The following is a 25,920-nucleotide window of genomic DNA, read 5'->3' on the forward strand; positions in this document are numbered from 1 at the left end:
AACATTGTGTTTTGTAATGACAAGAGGTACTACTTACGGCTAGCATCCTGTGTTATTACTAAGCTTTGTCATTCTTTATGGATTTGAAACCAGTTTGAAAGTGAACCAGGTTAGAGTAGAATACTCATTAAATATTCAGCTTTATTTCTGTGACACACTACCCACTGCCTTCTGTCTGCCTGTTAAATTTCAATTCATTGGTTCTCAGAGAATATCTTATGGGCCTACTTCACATTTGGAACAACACACACTCTCCTCATACCCTGTTACCTTCCCGTTATTTGGCAAGACTGATTCAGAGCTTTCCTAGAGCATTTCAATAATGTCCATCCAAAGAGCCTGCAATCCTTGCTACATCAATTCCTAACCATATAGTTCTTTTCTTTTATCCTCTCTCTTTGTTCTCTGTCTTCTGTTCCTAGAAAAAGGTAACGCAATACACATAAATAATGATTTAAAATAAGAAATAAAACATCAATCCAAAACACATGTTGGCCTATCACCACATATCTCTGGTTGATTTTATCAGAGGTGTCCATGGTATCAGTTCCAACAACTGAATACCATCTAAGCCCACGACCCTGCCAATCCTCAAGCAGATAACCTCACCTTTGGCTGACCAAGAATATCAGGGAAAACCAAGAATATCACAGGTGTCCAAATCATTCCTTGTACTTTTGAAGTAAATCAGTCACCAAACTATTCTGTTTATGCATCTTTGTAGCTTTCCTCTGAAGAGTTGTGCATTTTTTGTCAATAAATTTCTTTGATTAATAATCTTCATCATCCTATTTTATGTCTTCATTCCTTTTCCCTTGCATTTACATTTTTCTATTTAAAATAAGATTATGTTTTCTTTGCTTAAATTGTTATCTTGAATCCATAACTTTTTTTAGACTCTTCTCCTTTCTCTTTACTTATACACAAACCTCTCTGACCAATAAGCTATACTGTCACATCAATAACCAAACTGACTCCCCTACTCAGCATTCTTTCCCCTAGACTAGTTTATAACGTGTTGGCCATGCCCTCTATTTTTTTAACATCTTTACTGTCATATATAAACATCTGATTTTTTTTTCTGTGTCTTCATCCCTTGATTCTTCATCACCAACTCTCTTCTGGTCCTATTGTTTTTTCTCATTGATTCAAACTACAAATACACATTAATTTAAAAGAGTGATAGCAGAAACAAAATCATATCAGAACTTGCTAGCTACTTTTAAGATACTGGTCTTTCTGCTACATCAAAGAAGAGGCACCTGTAGCAATCTTTTTTTTATGTTCAAATCATTTTTATTTTTCAACTACAGTTGATATACATTATTATATTAGTTTAGGGTGTTTAGTGATTAGACATTATATAACTAAGTAAGTGATCATCCCAGTTAATCTCACACTCATTTGATGATATAGATAGTTATTAGAATATTATTGACTATATTCCTTATGCTATATTTGACTATGCTGTAACAACCAATTTGTACTTCTTAACCCCTTCAATTTTTTCATCTATCCATCAAATCCCCCTCCCTTCTGACAACCTTGTCTGTTTATTTTGTTTTTTAGATTCAATTGTTGAAAAATATGTATTTATTGGCATTTTATTGTTTGGATTTTTCTTCTTCTTCTTCTTAGAGAAGACTCCTTAACATTTTACATAATACTGGTTCAATGGTAATTAAGTACTTTAGCTTTTTCTTATCTGGGAAGATTTTTGTCTGCCCTCTGATCATAAATTATTGCTTTGTTACGTAGAGTAATCTTGGTTGTAAGCCTTGTTTTTCATCACATTGAATGTTCCTTGTCCCTTCTGGCCTGCAAGTTTTCTGTTGTGAAGTCAGCTGACAGGCTTATGGGAGCTCCCATGTAGGCAACTAACCACTTTTCTCTTGCTGCTTTTAAGACTCTCTTTTTGTCTTTAACCTTTTGCATTTTAATTATAATGTGTCTTGGTGTGGACCTCTTTGGGTTCATGTTGTTTAGGACTCTATGTCCTTCCCAGACTTGTATGTTTGTTTTCTTCAGCAGGTTAGGAAATTTTTCCATCATTATTTTTTCAAATACATTTCCAATTTCTTGCTCTTTCTCTTCTCCTTCTAGCACTCCCGTGATGCAAATTTTGGCATGCTTAAGGTTGTCCCAGAAGCTCCTTAACTATTCTTATTTTTGTGTGTTTTTTTTTCTTTTTTCTGTTCTGATTGGGTGTTTTCTGCTTCATTATCTAGCACATTGCTGATTTGATTCTCAGCTTCATGTAGTATTCTGTTGATCCTCTATAAATTATTCTTTATTTCAGTTAGTTTATCCTTCATTTCTGATTGGTCCTTATTTATTCCAGTGATGTTCTCACTAAGTTCATTGAGCATCTTTATTTTTTTTATTTTTTTAAAGATTTTATTCACTCATTTTTAGAGAGGGAAGGGAGGGAGGAAGAGAGAGAGAGAGAAACATCAATATGCGGTTGCTGGGGGTCATGGCCTGCAACCCAGGCATGTACCCTGACTGAGAGTCAAACCTGCAACACTTTGGTTTGCAGCCCACACTCGATCCACTGAGCTACGCCAGCCAGGGCTGAGCATCTTTATAACCAATGTTTTAAACTCTGTATCTAGTAAATTGTTTGTCCCAATTTTTGACCCACGTTTAGTTCCTTTTTTGGAGTTTTGTTCTGTTCTTTTATTTGGGACATGTTTCTCTGTCTCCTCATTTTGGCAGCTTCCCTGTGTTTGTTTCTATGTATGAGTATTAGGTAGAGTTGCTATATCTCCCAGGCTTGGTAGAGTAGCCTAATGTAGTAAGTGTTCAATAAGGGCCAGTGGCACTGCTTCTTCAATCACCCAAGCTGAGCACTTAAGGTGTGGCCCTGTGTGGGCTGAATATACCTTCCTGTTATAGTTGAGTCTTGATTGCTGTTGGCATGTCAATGGGAGGGATTTACCCTCACAATAATCAGCTACAAGGACTAGCTTTTACCAACACCTATCAACCATGGAAGGTCAGCTGACCACCATGGAAGATCAGCTGTGCAGAGGCACACCCTGTAGGACTTATTTCCATGTCCAATATCCACTGAGGCTCTAATATCCACTGAGCCTGCCCCTTAAGTATGTAGCTTATGGTGGTGGTTGGGTGGTAGTGCCTCAAAATCATCTGAAGCTGTCCACAGGGTGCGTTGGCTCTGAGGCCTCCCAGATAGTGTAGGTCACAGTCAGCCATAGCGGTGTTCTGCCTGGAGCCACCCAGCATGACCTACAAAGCAGTCTGCAAATGACTGCTACTTGCACTGGATTTGGAGGTGCCCAGGCAAGGCCAAGCTGTGAACCAAAGCCAGCTGCTGCTATTGCCAGGTCTGGGGCCACTTAGCAAAAGTTATGGGGCATGCTAAGGCCAGATACTGCTTGTTTGAGAGATTTTAGGAAAGTCTGGAGCATGAGCCAAGACAGGCCCTTCATTTAGAAAATCCACTGAAAACAGCTTGGATGGGCCTAAAAGTTGGGAGGGGCAGAGCCTCAGGGAGTCACGTGGGTGGGCAAACAGTGTGAGCCCTGTTGATGGAGTCTGCTGCTGATATGGTGCCTGCTGCTGACTCTGTGAGGGTGGGGCTCATCAAAGGAACAATTTCCTCTGCCAGCACTTCTTCCTGTGAGAAAACTGCCCTCCAGCTCTTGCCCTGATGCCAGACACTTCATTCCCCACCCCCCGCCCCCCGTATGTCTCTGGTGACTTTGAAGCTGCTGCCCCAGTGCTGGAGCTCACAGGGAGTGAGTCCAAGTAAGCCTGTGTGTAGGCCTGTTAAGAGAAATTGCCTGGGACTCTAGAATCCCTTTGTTGCCCTCATCCTCAATCCCCTCTGGTTTGTACAGCCAGAAGTTATGGGGACTTCTCTTCCTGACACTGGAGCCCTAGGCTAGGGGCCTGGTGTGGGGCTGAGACCCCTTGCTGATCAGAGGCGATCTCTGGAGCTAAGATATCTCTCCCAATTTTTATCTGCCACACATGGGTATGGGACCAGCCCATTCCTCATCTCTGTACCTCCTGATAGTCTCACTGCGGTGTCTTCTTTAACTTCCTAGTTGTAGGACTTTTATTCAGCCAGATTTCAGGTGATTCTGAATGATAGTTGTTCTGTAGATTAGCCATAATTTTGATGTGGTTGGGAGGGAGGCAAGTACTGCATTTACCTCATGCCTGAAACAATTTTTTTTTAAGATTTTATTTATTTTTAGAGAGGGAAGGGAGGGAGAAAGAGAGAGAGAGAGAGAGAGAGAGAGAGAGAGAGAGAGAGAGAGAAACATCAATGTGTGGTTGCTGGGGGTCATGGCCTGCAACCCAGGTATGTACCCTGACTGGGAATCGAACCTGCGACACTTTGGTTCGCAGCCCGAGCTCAATCCACTGAGCTATGCCAGCCAGGGCTCACAACCTTAAGATGAAAATGGCTTGAACAGAATTGTCACTTGTGTATGTTACAAATAATTTATGGTGGGGAGTATTTGGGAGGTCTGTGGTAAGATAAATTACAGAGTTGATACAGTAGGCCAGCAAAGGGGTAATTATACTCAGGTGGTACCAATGAAGACAAGAGAATTAGGCACAAAGTGTATCATAATGTAAGTGATACTGGTGGGTTTAGCTAAGAAAAAAGAAATATGATATAGATGTTGAAATTTTGTTACTTATTTTTTTTTATTATTTGTTATTTTTGGTCCCTTTAATTATATAGTTGCCATGAAATGAGATGTGAAATAGTGAAGAGAACCATGTTTGTGGTTAAGATTATGAGCCTTAGTTTGGTTTTGTTGAATGTGAGATGCTATTGAAAGTTGATATTTCAATTTGAAATATCAAGTAGGCAGTTGAATATAAAGTTGGCTATATAAATATTTGTGTCATTGTTTTATTAGAGCAGCTGAAGCCCAAAGAGTGGGGCAAATCACACAGGGAGAGGATAGTGTGAAAAGAGAAGAGTGACTATAACTCAGATGTGAGGATCTCCCGACTTTAATGGCCAGATGGAGCAAAGGGGACCATCAAGTAGTACTAAAAAGAAACAGACAGAGAAGTAGGGGGAAAAACAAGAGTGTGTTGGTTCTGGGAATAAAAATAAGTCATTTTGAAAAGGCAGAAGTGAGCAACCATCTATAATACCACTGACAGTCCAAGTAATATCAGATGTGAAAAATAAGCACCGAACTGTATGGCATGACTGTGATTAAGAACCTTATCAGAAAGAGTTTCACTAGAACAATTGAGGTTGGATGCCCAAATAAAGTGGATTGAGAAGACAGTAACAAATCAGGAAATGAGGGTGAGTATATATTGTTCTTTAAAAAATGTGACTCTGACAGAGAGAAATATGTAGGAGCTGAAGGGATTGTTTAGATGATGATGTAAAGGATCCAGTTACAAGATCAAAGAAAAGGGATGATGGAAATTAAAAGTTGCCTAAGAAGACTGGAGGAGTTCCAAAGAATTGCTGGAAGGATTGGCCCCAGAATAAGACAAATAGTTTCTCTCATTATTGGATATATTAGAGAATATATATATATATATATATATATATATATATATATTATGAGTTTGGTAGTTTAGAGTTGAATACATGTCATTTAAGGTTTTCAATTTCTAAGGAATGTGGTTGTTAATCATATGAGTGGAGAATAAGTTAGGAGATTTGACTAAAGTGGCAATAGTCTGAAATTATTAATAGGTGAACCATTGACAAGAGTGTCCTTGAAAGGCTGCTGAGCAGTATAGAGGGTCCATTTTGGGGGGTGGTCACAAATACATATTATGTTGAATATACTTTGTTGGATCACCTTCTGCTAAGAAGTTTAAAGGCAAGTATGGAGAATGTGGGTAGACAAGGCCTTCCAGGCTGTGGGTGCCATGTAAAAAAATCACAGATTTAAAAAAATATATTAAAATGATTAATTATGGAATCTAAACTGGTTAAGAAAGAAGAGAAAAGGCCAAAGAAAAAGAAAAAAAATAGAGATCTTGGGAGATGAGTGTGAAGAATTGTTGCAGAGTGCTTGAATTAGTGATATTCAGGTGGACTGTGTCCCTTGCTGGTCATGAGAAGGTCTGGATTATAAGCACATGAGTCCGGAAGCGCTGCACAGTGGTGGAGTAGGTCAGTGGGGAGCAAGTGGTAGCTACACAGTCTCACCAATTCCTGCAATGCCAACTCACTTTTTTTAGTCAAATCTGTGTACATCTGTGACTAAGGAATCACAAACAGGCTTACTAATTTTATTGTTTTTCCTCAAGTTTATCATTATGTATTTAATGTAGTCATTATATAAATGATGACTTTTTGGAAACAAGATATAGCTAGGGGCCAGGAGACTGAATGTTAATTTTTCTTTTGTTGTTGTTTAGCTACAAGATTTTGAGCAAGTTATATTTTCCTCAACTGTAGAGTTAATTCATCAAAGTGGATCATGTTGTAGGACTTTTCCAGCCTAGAGGACTGTGATTCTTTTTAAGCTCTATGCATCCCTCTGGCCTCAGGGGTGTCCTGCCAGTATATCAAACTCAATATAACAAAAATGAACTCATTTTATTTTCTTGAAGGATTCAAAACTTCAGAATCGCCATTGTTTTTGTCTTCCTGAATTTCACCCAGTTTATAATTGAATGCCAAGCTCTGTTGATCTTCACCTTACAAATTCTCTGGTATCCTTACTGCTCTTACCATGCCCACTGAGATTGCTATATCAGTTTACTATTATCTGAGCCCTCGATTATTGCATCTGAAAACAAATCTATTTTCTTGAATCCATTGTCTGTTTTTATAACTGGCATTTTCAGTCTTCTTAAAGCACAAGGGAAGGCCCAGTCTTCTTTAGGCAGCACTTTGGTCCTTCTCTTTGCATACCCAAAAACAGTGCGGCTGCATTTCTCTCAGGATAATTTTGAAAAACTTAGCTCGACAATTAGGGACCTTCATTTTTTAATCCAATCAACAAAATTGATACCTTTTTCTTAGAATTTAAGTCATAGCTTTTACTAACTCATACGAGAAAAAGATAAATACCCCAACAAAATGTTCCCTCTCAGTGAAGCTACACTGATCATTATATTTCAGATTGAGCCCATGGTCCTTAGTCCATGGGCTTTTCTAGTTCCATTCCTTGCTTAATGTTTACTTTAGGCACTGAGCACCATCTAATGGACTCCACATTGTATGTATTTATTGTCTTTATATTTTATACTTACATATTTATATTCTTTATAGTATATTATAAACTCCTTGAAGGAAAAGATATTTGTCTCTTTTGGTTACTGTATCCCTAATGTGTCATCAGTGCCTGGCATGGGGTAGACGCTCACCATAATTTTGTTAAATAAATAAGTAAAGAAAACATTTTATCTAAATTATAAATTATTATATTTAATCTAATCCTTTATATAACAAAATTAGGTGGTAAAGTTTTCTATTTAAAATGTCTTGATTATTTTAGAAATATTATAATCCTATACACATTGTTCTTCTATGGGCAATTTTCTACTTTTGGTGAATTTTCAACTTCAGATTTACAATAATTCATGATTTCCAAGTGGGCTTTACTAATGTTGATTTGGAGAAAACATGTTGGTTAAGGGATGTAAAAGGAGTCAATGCTGAGGTTAGCTTGTAACATAGATCGACTCTTCTATAGGTTAAGAAAGTCTTCATATAGTAAACTGGGGAGACATAAGCAACCAAGTAGAAAGCTTACTATTTATGATAATGCTTTTTTTTTACTAAAACACCAATTGATTAACTAAATATAAAGCTATTTATTATTACTTTTCAATTTTGTCTACACTAAAGGACCAAGTTTTCATGATTGACTCCAAGTGTGAATCTGGAAAAGGACGCTGCTCTTTCAACCCCAATGTGAACACAGTCTCTGTTATGATCAGTAAGTGGAAAGTAGGAGGAGAAGGCAATGAAAAAGGATCAAGGAAAAATAATTCATGAAAGAGTATGCCCATTGAAATAAATGCACTAAGAAACATGTGTGCTGACAAATTGAAATTTTAGTTTCTCATTTTCAAGAATATTTATGATAAGCATGTATTTTTTTCTTCTAACATGACAGGGCTGTCATTCCTAAAACAAGTCAACAATTTACAGAAAAGCATGTATATGTATGTATATATTATTATATGTTATAAAGTAATTTTGAATGTTTTATGTAGTATTTTTCTAGTATTAAATATATCCACTTTTCCCCATGTTTAGTGATCTTTTACAAATGATTAAAAAGAGTGCTACTCTCTAATGAAAGGCTACCAAAGTGCATATGTTACCCAAATATATTCTCTGTGAGTTCTTAAATTGCTATACTGAAAAGAGAGGTGGTGGTAAAGTCACTTTTCATTTTCTCATTTTCCATAAAATATATCAGCTAAGAAGCAGGCCCCATTGTTTGCTACTACATACGCTGATAAATAAATGTCTTTGAGTCTCAAACATCAAATGCTTTTCTATAACTCAATTAAAAGACATTCTCTTCTGGTTAATTATGACAGTTTAGAATGTCTGGTTTAACATGACTTGATTGCGAAGATGAATCTGGGATTCTAGTGTTGACTACACAGTAGATGCTTTTCCCTGTTTGCTGTCTGTATGTATTGCCAATGGTAAAATTACATCATTTGACAACAGAACAGGTGGAAAAATAATTTTTGTGGTCAAAATGCTTTGCTTTGATTCATTTAAAGAGGTAACCAATCTGTCTTTCTTTCTCATATCTGAAAACTAAATTAAAACAGGTACATCTAGCTCTGACTAAAATGTAAACTTGGAAGTTATCCAATGAATTATTTCCATATATATGTCAAATTGGGCAAGAAGGAAATGAAAGTATATCAATCATTAGGACAAAAAAATTAGAAATCTTTGAAACTAACTACAAGATATCCAAATATGTCTGATGCAGAGTCTTTTCACATAAGTTTCTAAATATTCAGGAGCAGTATCTTAAAACGTCCTTTCTTCAATAGGAAGGAAATTTTATTCACCTTTAGAAATTCTATTATATATAAAAATATAAATAGATATTACTAGTTCAATATACAGAGTTTTCATTTTGAAGTTTCATTTTATTTGAAGTTAAATGCTTTGAAAATAAACACCAAAGGTCAGTTAACACTAATACCATAGTTTTATTTCATCAAATATTGTTTAGAACAATAAGGGTGATAACAAGGCATAATTAATCTTACTGTTAAACTGTGCTAAGATATTAAATAGTTTTTCCCTTAGCAAATTGGATTTGTTTTAAAGATTTTATTTATTTTATTTTTAGAGACAGAAGGGAGGGAGAAAGAGAGAGAGAGAGAGAGAGAGAGAAACATCAATGTGTGGTTGCTGGGGGTTATGGCCTGCAATCCAGGCATGTACCCTGGCTGGGAATCGAACCTGTGACACTTGGGTTCACAGCCCGTGCTCAATCTACTGAGCTATGCCAGCCAGGGCTGGATTTTTTTTTTTTACAAAATTGAATGTAGGTGTTGGTCTTCATTTTTGAACAACCAGAGTCTTCGATTCCTACGAGTGTGTTCCTAAACCACCTTTTAATATATCAATTAACATTATAATTTATACTATAACTGAAAGTCGTTAAATGATTTGCTTAACTTAAAAACTGAAACCAAAATGAACAGGAAGCTTTATAAGTTTGTATTTATCATTTTCTTTGTTCTGATGATTATCCCCTAAAATTATCTCCAATATCATCGCCAATACTACATAGTAGATTTGTTCAGTCTGCTCACTCTGTCACGCAGTGCCTTATACTTCTGTTCAATTGCAGTCCACTAAATAACACAGGTTGGTTCAAATATTTCTATTAAAGTGCCAAGAAATGTTGGGAATTTGAATTCCAGTTTTCACAATGCAGGTGTGGCATCTAACCAAATGTGCAAGTTTAGGTATTTTTGCTATTTTTAGTCATTGTAGCACAACCAAAAATCAGATATATCTTTTAAAGAACCTGTCATAAACCCCATGAGATTTTTCTGGCTACTGGAAATACAGTTGTAAAGCAAAACATTTCTTGATTAAAGTTAAAAGGCACAAGTTTATCTTTGCTTATGTCCTACAAAGAAATTCTTCAGTAAATACCCTATTCTCAAAATTCTTCCCAAAATGATATTAATTAAATATTTCTTATACAAAATAAAACAGTTATTGTTCCCAATTACTGAGAATTTAAGACAGAAAATGAAGACAGACGTGTGGGTTTTTGTAATGTTTAAGTTATAACTAATCAGGTGTGTAATAGGGTTAGAATCAGCCCTCTCCACCGCATACCGTCTTCCAGCATCTCTTATTTTCTCCTACCTGGATACAGATGTAATATCTGTGGTAATGAGTCTGTTGAATAACAAGATTTTATAACCTACTGTTTTGGGGGTAATTGGGTAGAACAAAAGTGTGAAATAATTACAGAATTATCTCAATTTAACAACCAATGCATCTACAGAATACTTGTGTAAGATGCTATAAATATTTACAGAATTTTAGAGAGGTTAAACTGCTCAAATACTTCCTTGCACATTCTTGTTATCTCCCTCTAATCTGTTCCCAGGGGATTTAGACCCCTACTACAAAGCACAACTGGGTGATACAGTTCCTGCCATACCCCCTTGCTAACCAGTAGGGGTTCCGTCCATGACCTGATGAACACATATTAAAACATTCCATTCTCCAACATTCTCGATCCTGAGCCAGTTGGAATTGTGAATAAACAGTGAGCTCAGAGTGCTTCAAAATGTTCCAGGCCTGCCACAATGACCACAGTCTGAAAGTAGCCAGGAAGTAATTCCGGAACACCAGTGAGAGAGCACAGCTGCATGGTGGTTCAGTGGGACAGACCTGATCCATTTTATTGGTTTTTAAACAGATATTTAACTACTGTCTTATTCTCTAGGGACACACATATCCTTTCAATAGTTATTCTTTTTACTAGCATAAAATTAATATGGATAAACTAAATGTTAAATGTTATGTAAATACAGATTAAATTATGTTTTTGCCATCAATAATGATAATTTAATTTTAAAATATCTCTTCTCTCTTCTCCCTACATTCTGTTTTTTATGGTTTAGTATGTTAAGCCATATGTAGCTTATTAACATAGCATTATATCATTAACATAATGTTAATATATTGTCTTGTAAATGAAAGTATAGCACTTTATTTACTTAATAGAAGCCTAACATGGAAAATCAAAATGTGTACTTTTAATGATGAAATTATATCAATTAATAATATTTTGAATATTTTTAATGTTGTCTTGTCTTGCCTCTGTCATTAATAGTAATAATAATAACTATTATTTTCAATTCATTTAGTAAAATTATAGAATTCCTAATATGTGGTGAGAACTTGTAAGGTTACAATTCAATTCCCATATTTTACATATGAAAAGATTAAGATCCAGGACACTAAATGATTGATCCCAATTCCCAGTTTGTTAATTACTACCAAAAATAGAAACCAAGTTTTCTGACTACTACAGTGTTTTTATTAAAACAAAGTAATAATTAATTAAACTATTTTGTTATCTTCTATACATATGTTAATTTTGCTGTTTCTGATGCACAGTATATAAACACAGGTATTTAGTCAAATTAAGTACAAGCACAGGGATTTTTATTTTTACATAAAATAAAATTGTTTTGATATTCATACAGTCAATAAGTAAACCAGATTAAACTTTATTCAACTTGTTATTTGGTGGGCAGTGTTAAGCAGTTAACAATTATAAACACTCTGTAATGTGTGTGGTGATCTAATAATCAAGTTCTCCTTGATTTCTTAAAAAACACAATTGTGTTGACAATTTCTTTCTCATAGATGAGGAACTTTTCTCTGGAATGTATATAGATTTCATGGGCACAGATGCTGCTATTTTTCGAAGTTTAACTAAAAGGAACGCAGTCAGAACTGATCAACACAATTCCAAATGGCTAAGTGGTAAGAAAATATTTTATGCATTTTCAGAATGATGCTTTAAACCAACCAATTTGTTTAACTATAATGAAAATTATGTAAAAGTGGTAAAAAAATTACTATACTAGGCCATATATAACAATAAATCGGTATTTTATGATTTAAAATTTTTATGATAAATAAAAAATTAACATAGATACATTCTGTTAACCAACATACAATTATCATAGGTTATATGAATAAATTAAAATGACAGTAATATTTATCATACATACTTGTATATAAGAATCTTCTCTAGTTGTTTAAATGTAATGTATTTATTCATTTAGAGAGTTTGTATATTTTAATAATGTTAAAGTTTAAAATTCTTTAAATTTATGACTATTATAAATTATACATTTATGAAAAATGAGTATGGTATATTCAGAAACTCCCAATTTGTTTTATATTTAGTTTCTAAATCATAGAACTGCTATATGTTATTTTTTCATAGTTTGACTAATACCTGATAGAAATCAAGTATAATAATTTTATGATTATCAGTACTTGACTGCTTCCAGTTCCTGGGATCACATGGAATTCACATCAGGAAAGGTGCACATTTGACTTTAATGCACAATTTCAATGAGTTGCTGTTGTTTAGAGGAAGAAGAAATCACTAAGTTCTTTGTCATTTCACCCTAGGGAAAATTTCTAACTTACCCTAAATTTGGCAATTCACTTAACATTACACAGTTAAGCATGAATTACCACAGTTAAGCATCTTGTTTCAGCTGATAGGCCAGCACAAGAAAGCATTGATTGTCCATTTACTTCTTCAAGTTATTTCTCCAGTACATCTGGAAATAGAGTATGCTAAAAGTTGTTTTGTTCTTGAAATAAGGAATCCCTCTATGTCTTCAAATGACGTCATTTTGTCCTTGAAAAGTTTCCCCTTCACTTCATAGACTGTATTTTCTGAAAAATGTGTTTTTCAGATCTTGGACTCTGGGCTCCCCATCCTGCTTCAAAGAATTTGAGTTTATATGCACTAGATTGAAAACCACTCTTTACAAAACAAACTTTTCACCCTGTAAAATGACTATCAGATTCCATGGGAAGTAACTGCCAGAAAAGTTATTCAATTTTTAAAACTCACCAGTACACAGAGATTTTTTTTGCATTTACTGAACTTTCAGAGTGCAATGCAGACAGAGAAAAATAGTTTGAGGTGTCACATTATCGCTGTATTTTGTGGCACTTGACATTCTAAATGTGGTGTATTGACTGAATACAACTGCTGCTTTTAGACTTTTTGCCTATAAACATCAATTTTTTTTTACCAAAGATGGAGAAAGCATGTGTCTGTGGTCTACTTGGATGAACAGTAGATGGACTTTTTTTTGTCATGAGTGTGTATTATAAACAGTCTATATTTCTTTTAGAACCTATGTTTGTGGATGCACATGTCATCCCAGATGGAACTGATCCAAATGATGCTAAGATTTACTTCTTCTTCAAAGAGAAACTCACTGACAATAGCAGAAGCACAAAACAGATTCATTCCATGATTGCTAGAATATGTCCTGTAAGTATTAACATTGTTTACAAATTCAATTTATTGAAACTTAAAAGAAGCAAAAAAATTTTACCCATTTCACCCATTTCTTCCATTCTAACCCTGTCTCTTGAAAACACTGATCTGTTCTCTATATCTACAAGGTGTTTTCTTTTATTTAAATACCACATATAAGAGAGATCATACAGGATTTTCCTTTTCTGTATGACTTATTTCTGTTAGTACAATGTCCATCCATATTGTTGCAAACAGCAAGATTTTATTTTTTATGGCTAAATAGTGTTCCATTATATATATACACATTTATTTATCCATTTATTTGTTGGTGGACACTGATGTTGTTTCACCATATTAACTATTATAAATAAGTCCACAATTAACACGGGGTGCCTATATCTTTTTGCACTAGCGTTTTCATTTTCTTCAGATAAATAGCTGGAAGTGGAATTGCTGGATCATGTGATAGTTCTATTTTTAATTTTCTGAGGAACCTTCATACTATTTTCCATAGTAATCATGCCAACTCATATTCCCACCAACAGTGCACAGGGATTCTCTTTTCTCCAAATCCTTGCCAACACTCATTCTTTCTTATCTTTTTAATAATAGCCATTCTAACATGTGTGAGGTGATATTTCATTTTGCTTTAGATTTGTATTTCCTTGATAACTAGTAATGTTGTCCATCTTTTCATACATCTGTTGGTCATCTGTATTTCTAGGTCTTCTTTGGAAAATTTCTATTCATATTTTCTGCCCATTTTTAATTGACTTTTTTTGGCTATGTGAGTTCTGTATAAATTTTGGATAATATCCCCTTATCAGACATATGATTTACGATTATTTTTTCCATTCAGTAGGTTGCCTTTTCATTTTGTTTATAGCTTTCATTGCTGTGCAAAAGCTTTTCAGTTTGAGGTAGTTACACTTATTTTTGCTTTCTTTGCTTTGATTTTGGTGTCAAATGCAGAAAATTATCTCCAAGACCTATGTCAAAGAGCTTACTGCCTGTTCTCTTCTAGGAGTTTTATGGTTTCAGGCCTTATGTTCAAGTCTTTGATCCATTTTGAGTTAACTGTTTTTGAATGTTATAAGAAAGTGGTCCAGTTTTATTTTTCTTTTTGCCTCTGATTGTCAATGTTTCCAACACCATCCATCTATTGAAGAGTCTATTGTTTCTCCATTTTATATTTTTGTCTCCTTTGTCATAAGTTAATTGACCATATATGTATGAGTTTATTTCTGAGCTGTCCCTTCTGTTCCATTGATCTGTGTGTGTTTTATGCCAGTACCATAATGTTTTGATTACTATACCTGTGTAGCATAGCTTAAAATCTAGGAGAGTGACAAAAAATAAGCAGTTTTGTTATTTTTTTCCTCAAGATTGCTGTGGCTATTCTAATTTGAAGAAAGATTAAGAACTTTTTTTAATTTTAAAAATATTATATTTATTTATCTTTAGAAAGGGGAAGGGAGGGAGAAAGAGAGGGCAAGAAGCATCAATGTGTAGTTACCTTTTGTGCACCCCCTACTGGGGAACTGGCTTGCAACCCAGTCACGTGTCCCGACTGGGACTCAAGCAGTGACCCTTGGGTTCACAGGCCGGCACTCAATCCACTGAGCCACACCAGTCAAGGTGAAAGACTAAGCACTTTAACTTATATAATATTTTTTCCAGTGGTTTGTCTTTCTACTCTTATTACCTACTATTATAAATTAATAAAATATTGATTGGAGAAATTTGAACTTAATGTTGATTCACATCAATCATAAGAAACACCCTATTTCAACACAAAGCTCACTTCAAGGAAATATTTTGGTTATGGTTTTATACAAATAAACAATTTTGGTTAATTTTTGCTTTTCTATTTAATATACTAGTATTAAAACAAATAGCTAAATTGTATATTACAGAAAGAGAACAATTCTTGCAAATAAAATATAGCAAAACCTTACAAAAAGACATTTTTGGAGGAACTATCTACAACAGTGAAAATTAAGAAATGCTTTAATAAAATACTGTTTTAATTATAAACAGTAACCAAAATATTCTTGTATATAAATGATAAGTATATATAGCAGCTAAGAGGAAACATCATGATGCCTGCTCGTATAGTAGTTTCACAGGCTTATCCTGACATTTATGAATAGCATTGTTTGTGTAGAATTATTTCTTAAATCACTTAGTGTTTAAAATAGTTTATTTTTAAATATTGCAATATTCTACTAATAGTGGAGCTCAGTTGCTTCTTAATCATTTTCCCCAAGACAGTAAAGCCAGCAGAAGGGGCAAAAGGCTTCTTGGCATACAGAAAAAAAAACATGTTATCAACAGAGACTATTTGTGGATGTTTCCAAAGCCATCTTTCCTATCCTGTGTGGAGAAATATGTATATTAAAGCATCTGTTCAGCAAAAAAAATACTGAGAAGTAAATGATAACACAGACAAAGGAAGGAGAAAAAAGAACTTTTGAGGACCATTTGGTGTTAAGTCTAAACCAACTCTCCTGACCACAGTAAAATATGCAAACTTCACTGTATACAATAGTTCCATTCATATTAAAGACAGCACATCATAAAGAAAAAACAAATTAAATTACATATGTTCTGTAACATTTATTGTTGTTTGTAAAACTTTAGAGAAAATATACATTGAATTGGATTTTTGAAATATTGTCAGTTGATCTCATACTATAGAGTAATAATAGTACAGTATAACCTATGGCTATTTTATTACCTACTATATATCTTAAATATTCCTCTATAACTATTAATATTTGAATGTGGTTAACATAGCCATCCTTTGGATTATAATGAATCCTCAGGTAATAAGAACCCAAGCTGAATTTTTAATGGAATTCAATAATTATTTAAGCAAACTGAAATGTGTTTACAAAATGGTTTCAGAACGACACGGGTGGACTGCGTAGCCTGGTCAACAAGTGGACCACCTTCCTGAAAGCCAGGCTGGTGTGCTCTGTGATGGATGAAGACGGCCCGGAAACGCACTTTGATGAATTAGGTACAGAGGTGTGAATTTGAAAAATGTCTGAAAGAGAGTTTGTAATGTTTATGAAATTTAATAAACTCTCAGAAGATGTCTTTTACATGAATGTTTTTAGAATAAACAATGTATCCATTTGAATTAATGATCTAGATACTGTTAATAAATTCCCCCAAGTATTTTTTAAACAACATATCTATTTGAATTAATGATCTGGATACTGTTAATAAATTTCCCCAAGTATTTTTTAAATCTGTTTTGTCCCTGAATGCATTGCTGACACATTTAGTTCTTAAATTCACCATGGTATATGAAGAATGAGTGTGTATGTGTGTGTATGCGTGTGAGAGAGAGAGAGAGGGAGAAGAGTGCCTGTATACTTTATATATACATAATGATATATTTGTGTTTTTCTAAAATGAATATGTATTTCATGTATATTTTTTAAAATTTGTATTATTGTTTAATAAAAGTTGTCTCCACTTTTCCCCCATTACTCTTCCCTGCCCTACCCACCCCCACCTTAATTCTCCCCATGTATTTGAAATCTAATATTCTGTTTTCAAATCAATTTATATGAGAATACAGCTATATATTTGTACTGTTACAGTTAATGGACAGAATATAGATTAGATGAAAAAGTGTTAGAGTAGAATTAGATTTGTGCTCCAATCTAGGTTCTTTTTACTGGCTCTGGGACAAAGTTTTTCAGCATGTGTGACAGGAAGAAAGCTGTACTTCCCAGATTAAACCAGGACTAATAATCTGATCCCTTTCTACCAAGAAACATTTTTTCTTTTTAATCAGAATAATCTGTACACATTATAGTGTACCAAATGCCATTTATAAATTACTTTTACTTTAATTCATTAAAATATAACATGCTAGTTATTATCAGTAAATTTATTCAGTTTACTCAGATTTTGAGGTAGGGAGGAAATAAGCAATAAAAACATATTATAATATGAAAAAATGTACTGCTTTTAACAGTTATAAAAGCTAAAGTAGTTGGTCTCCTCAAAAGCCATTATGTTGCTCATAGAAACAAATGTTTCTATGTCAGCTTTTGTAGAAAAAAGTTCTAAGCACCACTTTTGTTATGACCTAGTCATTCATTATTTTCCCCCAGATTCTTTATAAGTATGTTTATGTTTCAGTGATTCTGGATATTTGTCTTTCTTGATTTTTAAAGATATCTGAACAGTGTCAGCCTTTGTTCATATATAGAAAGGCTAGTGGTTATTAATTTATTGCTTAAGAGGTCCTAAACTTGTTGTGAATTTAAAATAAATACCTCTTTCTTTGTATTCCTGAGCAAGAACCTCTTTGCAAAAATATCACTAAAAACAGACACTTCTTGTAATCATAACAACTGTTTATTAATTGGGGTTTTCTATCAGGAATTTACTTCTAGGTTTTGTTATATATTGCTATACCTTATCATTCACACCAGCAATTCTCAGCCAGTGGCCACAGCACACGGGTGTGCCACAAGATACTTTAACACATGCAGTCAATATCTGACTGTTTAGCCAGAGACACTGACCTCTTTTCCCTCAGATTGTCAATTAAAAAAAATAACAACAGTGAACACAGTAATAAATAAATCAAAATTATACCTATCTTTTTTTTTTACCAGATCAGAAAAACATGTAATATACCTTTGGCTGTGCTATAGAATGACTTTATGTGCTTAGTAATGACTTTATGTGTACCATGAGGTGGGAAAAGTTGAAAGTCACTGATTTATACCATTGTCTTTGCTTTAATATACAACTTCTTGTTTTTAGAGGAATTGTTGATTAAATAAAAATATGATTAGCAACTTTGACCATAAGCTAAAGTCATAATTTGTATAGATAAAAAAGTCACTGTGAAAATATTCTCTTCTATGTTACACTTCTAGCCCTAGGTGGAAAAGAAATTGAGATTTGTAACCTTTTTTTAAATAAAAAAAAGTATATTATCATTAAAGGACATCTAGAAAATGCAGAAAAAAAAGCAGCAGCAGAAAAGCTTCTAAAGCTGTGCTAACCAGAGACACTCACTGGCAATCTTCCTATTGTATTCTGGTGTATGGTTTAAGGTTTACATTGTTCTCATTCATATTATATTCCACTGTGCCTTTTCCACTTAAATTATTTTATTAACATGGTTTCTATAAGGTTATAGTTTTCATAAATCCCTTTAGTGTTTGTATAACATTTTATTTGACTTATTTCACCATGTGCCTATCATTTAGTTCATTTAGTTTTTTAATTGGAATGATGCCAATAATACTTTTTCATAGCTGTATTTTCTTAGGATAAAATTTAAAAATACAGTTACTATTTAGGAACTTGAAAAGAATGATGACATTTTCCTTTTATAGAGGATGTGTTTCTGCTTGAAACGGATAACCCAAGGACAACACTAGTGTATGGCATTTTTACGACATCAAGGTAATTATTAAACAATTATAATTTATGAGTTAAACAATAAACTTTATTGAGTAATAGTAATTATTGCCAAGCACTCTTTTCAACTTTCAGTTTTACATAACATTTGGGATTTAACCTTCCTGTTTTATTACTTTTGCTTTATTACCAAAATATATTTAAGTTGAACTTAATGTTTTCAAAATAATTTTGTATAGATAATTTATAATAATTATATATTGTTCTCAAATAAAGAAAAGTGTTCATTATAATCCAGGAATAAAATGTAGAAGATATTTTGTTTTAAGGAAATAATTTGAAGACTCATGATTCAAACAGAACTTTTGGCATTTCTATTAAGTAACTTTTACTTCCAGAGCAATCTAAAGTGATTACTATTTAGAAAGTAACAAAATGCTGAACCTATTTTTATGTTCCATATGACAGTATTTCATATACATTACAAAATATATTTAATGTTTTCTACTTTCTCTGGAATGCATAATCCCAATCAATGTATATTTCAAGATATTCACCATATTCTTAGCCTTCCCTGCACATGATTTTTCTATTTTACATGAGGAATATTGCTCAGAATTCAGTGCAATATTCCAATTGTGACATAGCCTTTTAGAATATAAGGGGTTCCTGTAATTAGACAGTCAACTACAAAATTTAAATTTGAAGATTTTAGCATTCATTTTTAGTGAGGGAAACATGGTATGATTTTAACCTATGATGAGCCATTCAAAGAAAAAATCATAGGAATTTTTATTATAAATCATATTAACATTTACCCTAGAAGATGTCTAAAAAGATGTCCTTTAGAATAAGTTTAACTTCTGTTCTATCAAAGAAGGTAGTCTTGATTTAAGTCACAAAGAATTGAACAGAGAAAAAATAACCAAATTATTTTTTAAAGTTTTATTTATTAATTTTTAGACAGAGGGGAAGGGAGGGAGAAAGAGAGGGAGAGAAACATCAATTTGTGGATGCCTCTCAAGCACCCCCTCCTGGTGTTTGGGCTGCAACCCAGGCACGTGTTCTGACTGGAAATCAAACCAGTGACCCTTTGGTTCTCAGGCTGGTGCTCAATCCATTGAGCCACACCAGCAAGTGCCAAATTCTTCAGAAGAAAATATTCATTTCAAAAAAATATTTTTCTGGTTTCTGTTTTTCCCATCACCAATAGCTTTAATATTGAAAAATGTAAATTGTCATTTATGACTGTTAATGCTGATGATTAACAATGTAGCTTGTTTTTTTCAATGGGCATCAAATTTTCATTGGCCATATAAGTTTTCTATTATGCATGTAATTTAAGAGAAATATGTGAGAGTCAGAGAAATGTTGGTTTCAGTCAGTCTACCTTAATGACAACAGAAATAGTTTCCATTAAGGATCCAAACAAATTTTATGGGATTTTACTGACTAAAGGTAACTTAGTGAATCTATTTTGGACCCTTCTATTCTGAGTTTCTTTTTTATAAAAGAACATAAGTAACAATAATTTAGACTTCTGTGATATTCTTTAGGATGATATAAAAGAACACTGATACTAAAAACAAAGAGATGGTGTTCTCCTATTAATGAGATTTGTTTCTGTGAGTGAAGTCATAATTAGTATTGATAATGATACAGAATTTAAAATCATATTTTTAATAAATCATCAAATCACTTTTTGTTGCTAAGATAAACTAGTTAGAAACTTCTTTAATTTGTACTGTATTTCAGAAACGTTGAGAACTTTTCTATAGCATTGTCTACAACATTCATGAATGAATTAAATGTCTTAATGTTTTATATATTAGTGATTTATTTGAAAATTGTAGAAACTTTTTAACTTTATAAGGTATACCATGAAATTGAACTTTTCCATAATGAATTACATCAATTTTTTTATCATAAACTTTGCCATCTATTTTTAAATTGCATTTAAATTCCAATAGTAAGAAAATCTCTCTCTCTTTTTTTAGCTCAGTTTTTAAAGGATCAGCAGTGTGTGTATATCATTTATCTGATATACAGACTGTATTTAATGGCCCTTTTGCCCACAAAGAAGGGCCAAATCATCAGCTGATTTCGTATCAGGGTAGAATCCCATACCCGCGCCCTGGAACTGTAAGTACCAGAAAAGATCCTGTTATTTTACTTTTTTAAAAAATATAACTTAAATGAATATCAATTTGATGGTTTTAGATACAACCATAGAACTACTGGTACGTTTATTATAATTTTTTAGGTCACAGCTTCCCAGATTTGGGATTTAAAAAAATATATATGTATTTATTTATTATTTACATTTATTTATTTATTTATTTTATACATATATCACTCTACATTTTTTTCTAAGTGCTATTGCTAATAAATCTTATTTAGATTCAAGGCCACTGGGTATATTAGATAGGGAAGAGATATTTTCTTAATTATATTGACATAAAAACCATAGCTTGGAAAGTGTTAACCTTTTGGTGGCAACCTAAGAATTTGGATGATAGTTGCTTTTCACAACTGTTCCTTGTGTTAAGGAACCTCATCTATTTTTGTGAAGAAATAACCATGTGAGAATTAATTTAGAGATAAATTATATGGTGATATTTCAATTTTAAGGGGTATATTGATTTTAAAAATTATGTTGTTATTTCTCAAAAGTGGAAAAAGGTACTTAGAAGCAAATAACTACAATGAAAGTAATGTTGCAATTCAAACAAACTTTTTATAAACTATAAAGTTTGAGGCATATAAATATATCTGTATCTTGTAATATTAGTAGTATTAAAGGGTACACTGAAAACTAACTTTTTCAGGTGAAGTTACAGAGTGTACACTGGCAGATTGGAAATGAAATTTTTTAGACAACAATGATCACAGTCCTGATATATTTTTTTAATCTATAACAGTGCTGCCTTGCATTCTAAAATATTGATTAGTTTCTGTCTCTGAACAATGTCATACAGTGCACTGATTGGGAGAAGATACAGATATTATACAACTGACATCAATAGGAATATAATTTTCTGATGTCTATGCATTCATAGAATAGGGTTAAAATGATAAAATAAAGTGTATGTAAGTAAAGAAGAATGATTGTATGGAAAAAATTACAATAGAGTTGTTAAAATAATATTAAATTTGAAAGTGTTTCTTTTTTCTTTTAACTTGAATAAATAATTTCCTTTGCCAATATGCTTTCAGATATTCATCCCACATAATTTTAACCAGTTGTAGATTCTCTTTGTGTTTTTGTTTCTATTAGAGTTTTTTCCACAATGTATTATTTACTCCCTTATTTTCTCATCTTAAATTACACTGTTGCCAATATTTTTACAACAACAAAAAAATAATTCTCTAAGAGTTCCTATTTATTCAAAATTAAAGTTTGGTTTCCTGTTAGGAAACTGAAAGATTAATCATTAATATGTATTTTATTAGTAAGTTAACTTTAAATTAACTTTGGAAAGATGATCAGCATTACTACTTATCCACAAAAGTATTAAATTTAAAAAAATCTTAATCATGGCTGGCTACACAGTCCTATCATAGAATTCATAATCACCTTCTAAATAGTATCATTATGACCTCATATCTCAGCAAAATAGGGGAAAATAAAAAAAATTAATTATTTTGTATAACATAAGAAAAAGAAGTCAGGAGATATATTTATCTTAAAGCACCTCAGCTTGGGCTGTATTGGATAAAAAACATAGATTACGTAAGAGAAGAGAAAGTGAAGGGGGAAACTGAGTAACTTTCAAATTCCATTTTAACTCAAAAGCTCTCATTCTTTCATTTAGTGTATTTCATGACTCACTGATAACATATTCAGAGATAAATATATTTGAGAAGTACTGATATTTGAAATTGACAAAGTCATTGCTTCACTGCAATACAGAAAATTGAGGGGTCCTTGTGGTTGTGTACACTTTCATCAATTATTCTTTGAGTAACACATATATGGTATATAGTAAAGGAGCAATTGATTTGTAAACTCAACAAAATTTCATTTGCCCCTAAATAATACCATAAGGGAAATCCCTTGGATAAATCAATGAAACAGATAAAAGAGAGCCACACTCTCTGAATAAGGGTTAATGGCTGCAGAGCCTCAGTGAGTGTGTGCTGGAGCCAGCTTACACTGGCTCACAAGAGTGCATTGTGTGCGTCTTGTTTCAAGTACGGACATCACCCAAAAACTTGAAATCAGCATAATGGAAGTATTTACACCATAGAAATTGGCACATATTACAAATCAGGGATTTTTTTCCTGCTGAAAAGCCTACTTGTCCCAATGCCCACCAGACCCTTCACCCGGTTCAGAAGGACTCTGAGAATCACAGTGGGAGAACCACTCATGTCAAACGGCAATTACACTACATAAAATGTGGGAATAGATAAACCCTTTTTAGTAAAACAATAAATAAACTGAAGCTAAACTAGAAAATTCTACTAGCAGTTCCATTTTGACTATTTCTGAGCTCCTAAGAATAAGCATTTACTTTTTTCTACTCTAAAGCATCGTGGAATAAGCCAGAGCTTAGTGACACACATCTGGAGCTGACTCCATGAGAAAAGGGAATAATCAGTACTTGAGACACATTTCTGTAATGTGGTTCCCTACATCTGGTGCTGAGAAAAGAGCAGAGCCTTTAAATGTAAAAAGGACAAAAAAAAAGTCAAATGAGTGCTCCTTAGGGAATAAAAGAGGCAGGGTGGAGGAATGACCTCTGGAACTCCTCCTAGAAAAGCATTTCTCCCTGAAGCTTTGGTCCCTCCACCCTCTACTGTACAACACATCGTGAAGTCAGCTCTCTGACTCACAGTGGCCAGAAGTGTCTGTCTCTTCCCTGAACTTCCAGGATTTAATATCCCATTCATGTGGCCAGAAGACCTACAGCCAAGTGATCCGAAGCATTCCCTCTTCTCTTGGGTTAAGAATATTGCCTCTGAAGTCCTCGCAATGAAGGGTCAATTGTGATTGCTGTCCTTTATTTCCCTACACAGTAGTCCAGTTGCCACATCAACCTCATAAATATATGACTGGATTCTTAAAGAAATTACACGGGCAGAAATTTTATACCCTCCTTGTAATGCTCCCTGTAGGTGCTTCATTTAAAGCAGGATTGATAGTTGTGTGAGCAAACTGCCCCGACCAGCAAGTCTAAGTCAGTAGGAAGAAGCCTGCCAATTATGTCATAATGTTTTTCCATAAGTAATTCAAGTCTGTGGAAGAAACAAGACACCTTTGGTATGTTGCAAAGGGCAGCCAAAAAGCTGCAGATTCTCTCTGTGGCTGAGCTAACATATTACATTATCCTGTTGCAATGTGTATAAAGCTTCTGTAGTAGATTGTGTTTACATATACTATCCTGTTAAGGCAGAACCTAATGAAAGCGTTTAGTTTTCATATCAGTTTAGAAGTAGATCAGAACCCTTGGCTTCAACCATATTACTTTGAACAGGTCTGGTACCTGGTAGAGCAAAAGAACACAGAAAATCCATTATCCACATAGTGTTGGCAAGAAACAGAGAAGTTGATTGCTAGGACTTTTGTTGATTACATGTATCTTCCCATTGTTCTCACATTAGAAGTATTTCTGTTTCTCTTAGATGTTTGAAAATACTTAGTAAAGTTTAGAATTATATTAAACACATGAGGCACAGAGACATGAAAAATCAAAGTGCATATTGTTTCAGGTCATTCAAAATGCATGAATAAAATAGACAGTGAACATGGCAGTCTGGAGGAGAGCTTGCTGCACATCAGCCTTGTCCAGGAAAGCATGTCAAAATTATGAGATTGAGCTGGTCCCAAGGGGCAGTTGGACGTGAATAAGTTGGATAGGTAAGAAAGGCTGTTTCAGGCCAAGATTACAATACACATTACAAGTCAAAGAAAGCAAAGAAAAGTGAGTCCCAGAAGCTCTGCACTGGCTGGCAGGACTGGAGCAGAGGGTTCTTCTAGGTAGTGGGAGGAAATGTGAGGAAGAAGAGGGCCAGCTGGTGTATAAGTACAAGACTTCAACTATGTAATTGTTTGGGCTTTAAATAAATAAAGGGCCTAGATTACCAAGGGTCTAAACATAAGATTAGTTTCTTCAAAATACATATTTTATAGGCCAGTGCTAGAAACTAGCCCCAATTCTGCAATATTGCTAAGGCTACCTTTTTATCAGTTTACCACTCATTTGTCAAGTGTCAAGTCAAGTTCCCCTTGACCATGCAGGTTACTCCTCTAACTGGATTTGCATTTATTTTCTACTGTTGTCACCCTATGCTGTTACTTGTTGCCGCCACTTTGTATTCTATGATCCAACAATGCCCCAGAAATTATAATTCTCTAAATACTCTAAATACAAACTTCATTTACTTATTTCTAAACCACTTCACTGACCCTGGCAGCTTTATGTTGTCCACTATTCTAAATTTGTTTAAAAGAATGTTGACTCTTAAACATATGTTCATTGATTATGACCCAAGCTCTGTTATTTATTTTATATTTTTCTTAAATTATTATTTATGTCTTATTTTGCTTTGATGATGTCCATGTTTCTAACCAGAATACTTATGTCTAGAAAATAGTTGTAACTCCTTATTTTTAGGTTTTCCTCTGGGTACATCAAAATGCTTTTTGGACAAAAGCTGTTCAGAGAATGGACATATGAATCAATATATGAATATGTTAATGATGAAGACTAGCATAATGGCTGTGAGAATTAAGAAAACATTTACGAGCATCAGAAGTCAGCAGATGCTCTAGAATACCTGAGAATAGGAAGGAAATTAAGGGCAGCCATTGCTGACACTTCTTTATCATGGCGTTGTTATTGTTCCTAGCATTTCACTTAACACTTTAGTAATCAAAACACTTAAAATGTCTTTACTCAGAGAAGGAGTGCTTATCACTGTGTGATAAACAGAACACTAGAACTGGAAAAAAACAAACACTTAAAGAAAAAGTTTAACCCAAATTACTTAATTACTG

At 33.6% G+C, this 25,920-nt stretch overlaps 1 protein-coding gene across 1 annotated transcript in view; it reads left to right on the plus strand.

Moving 5' to 3' along the window:
- Positions 1-25,920, plus strand: part of SEMA3C (semaphorin 3C) — a 173,700-nt gene that overhangs the window by 94,987 nt on the left and 52,793 nt on the right. The window contains exons 6-11 of the mRNA XM_028525801.2: positions 7,826-7,916; positions 11,864-11,983; positions 13,384-13,526; positions 16,425-16,539; positions 18,893-18,962; positions 20,915-21,059. Of these exons, the coding sequence (XP_028381602.1) occupies positions 7,826-7,916; positions 11,864-11,983; positions 13,384-13,526; positions 16,425-16,539; positions 18,893-18,962; positions 20,915-21,059 (684 nt within the window). The remainder of the gene's footprint in view (positions 1-7,825; positions 7,917-11,863; positions 11,984-13,383; positions 13,527-16,424; positions 16,540-18,892; positions 18,963-20,914; positions 21,060-25,920) is intronic.

Source organism: Phyllostomus discolor, chromosome 10 (genome assembly GCF_004126475.2).
Source record: "Phyllostomus discolor isolate MPI-MPIP mPhyDis1 chromosome 10, mPhyDis1.pri.v3, whole genome shotgun sequence".
Taxonomy (NCBI): domain Eukaryota; kingdom Metazoa; phylum Chordata; class Mammalia; order Chiroptera; family Phyllostomidae; genus Phyllostomus; species Phyllostomus discolor.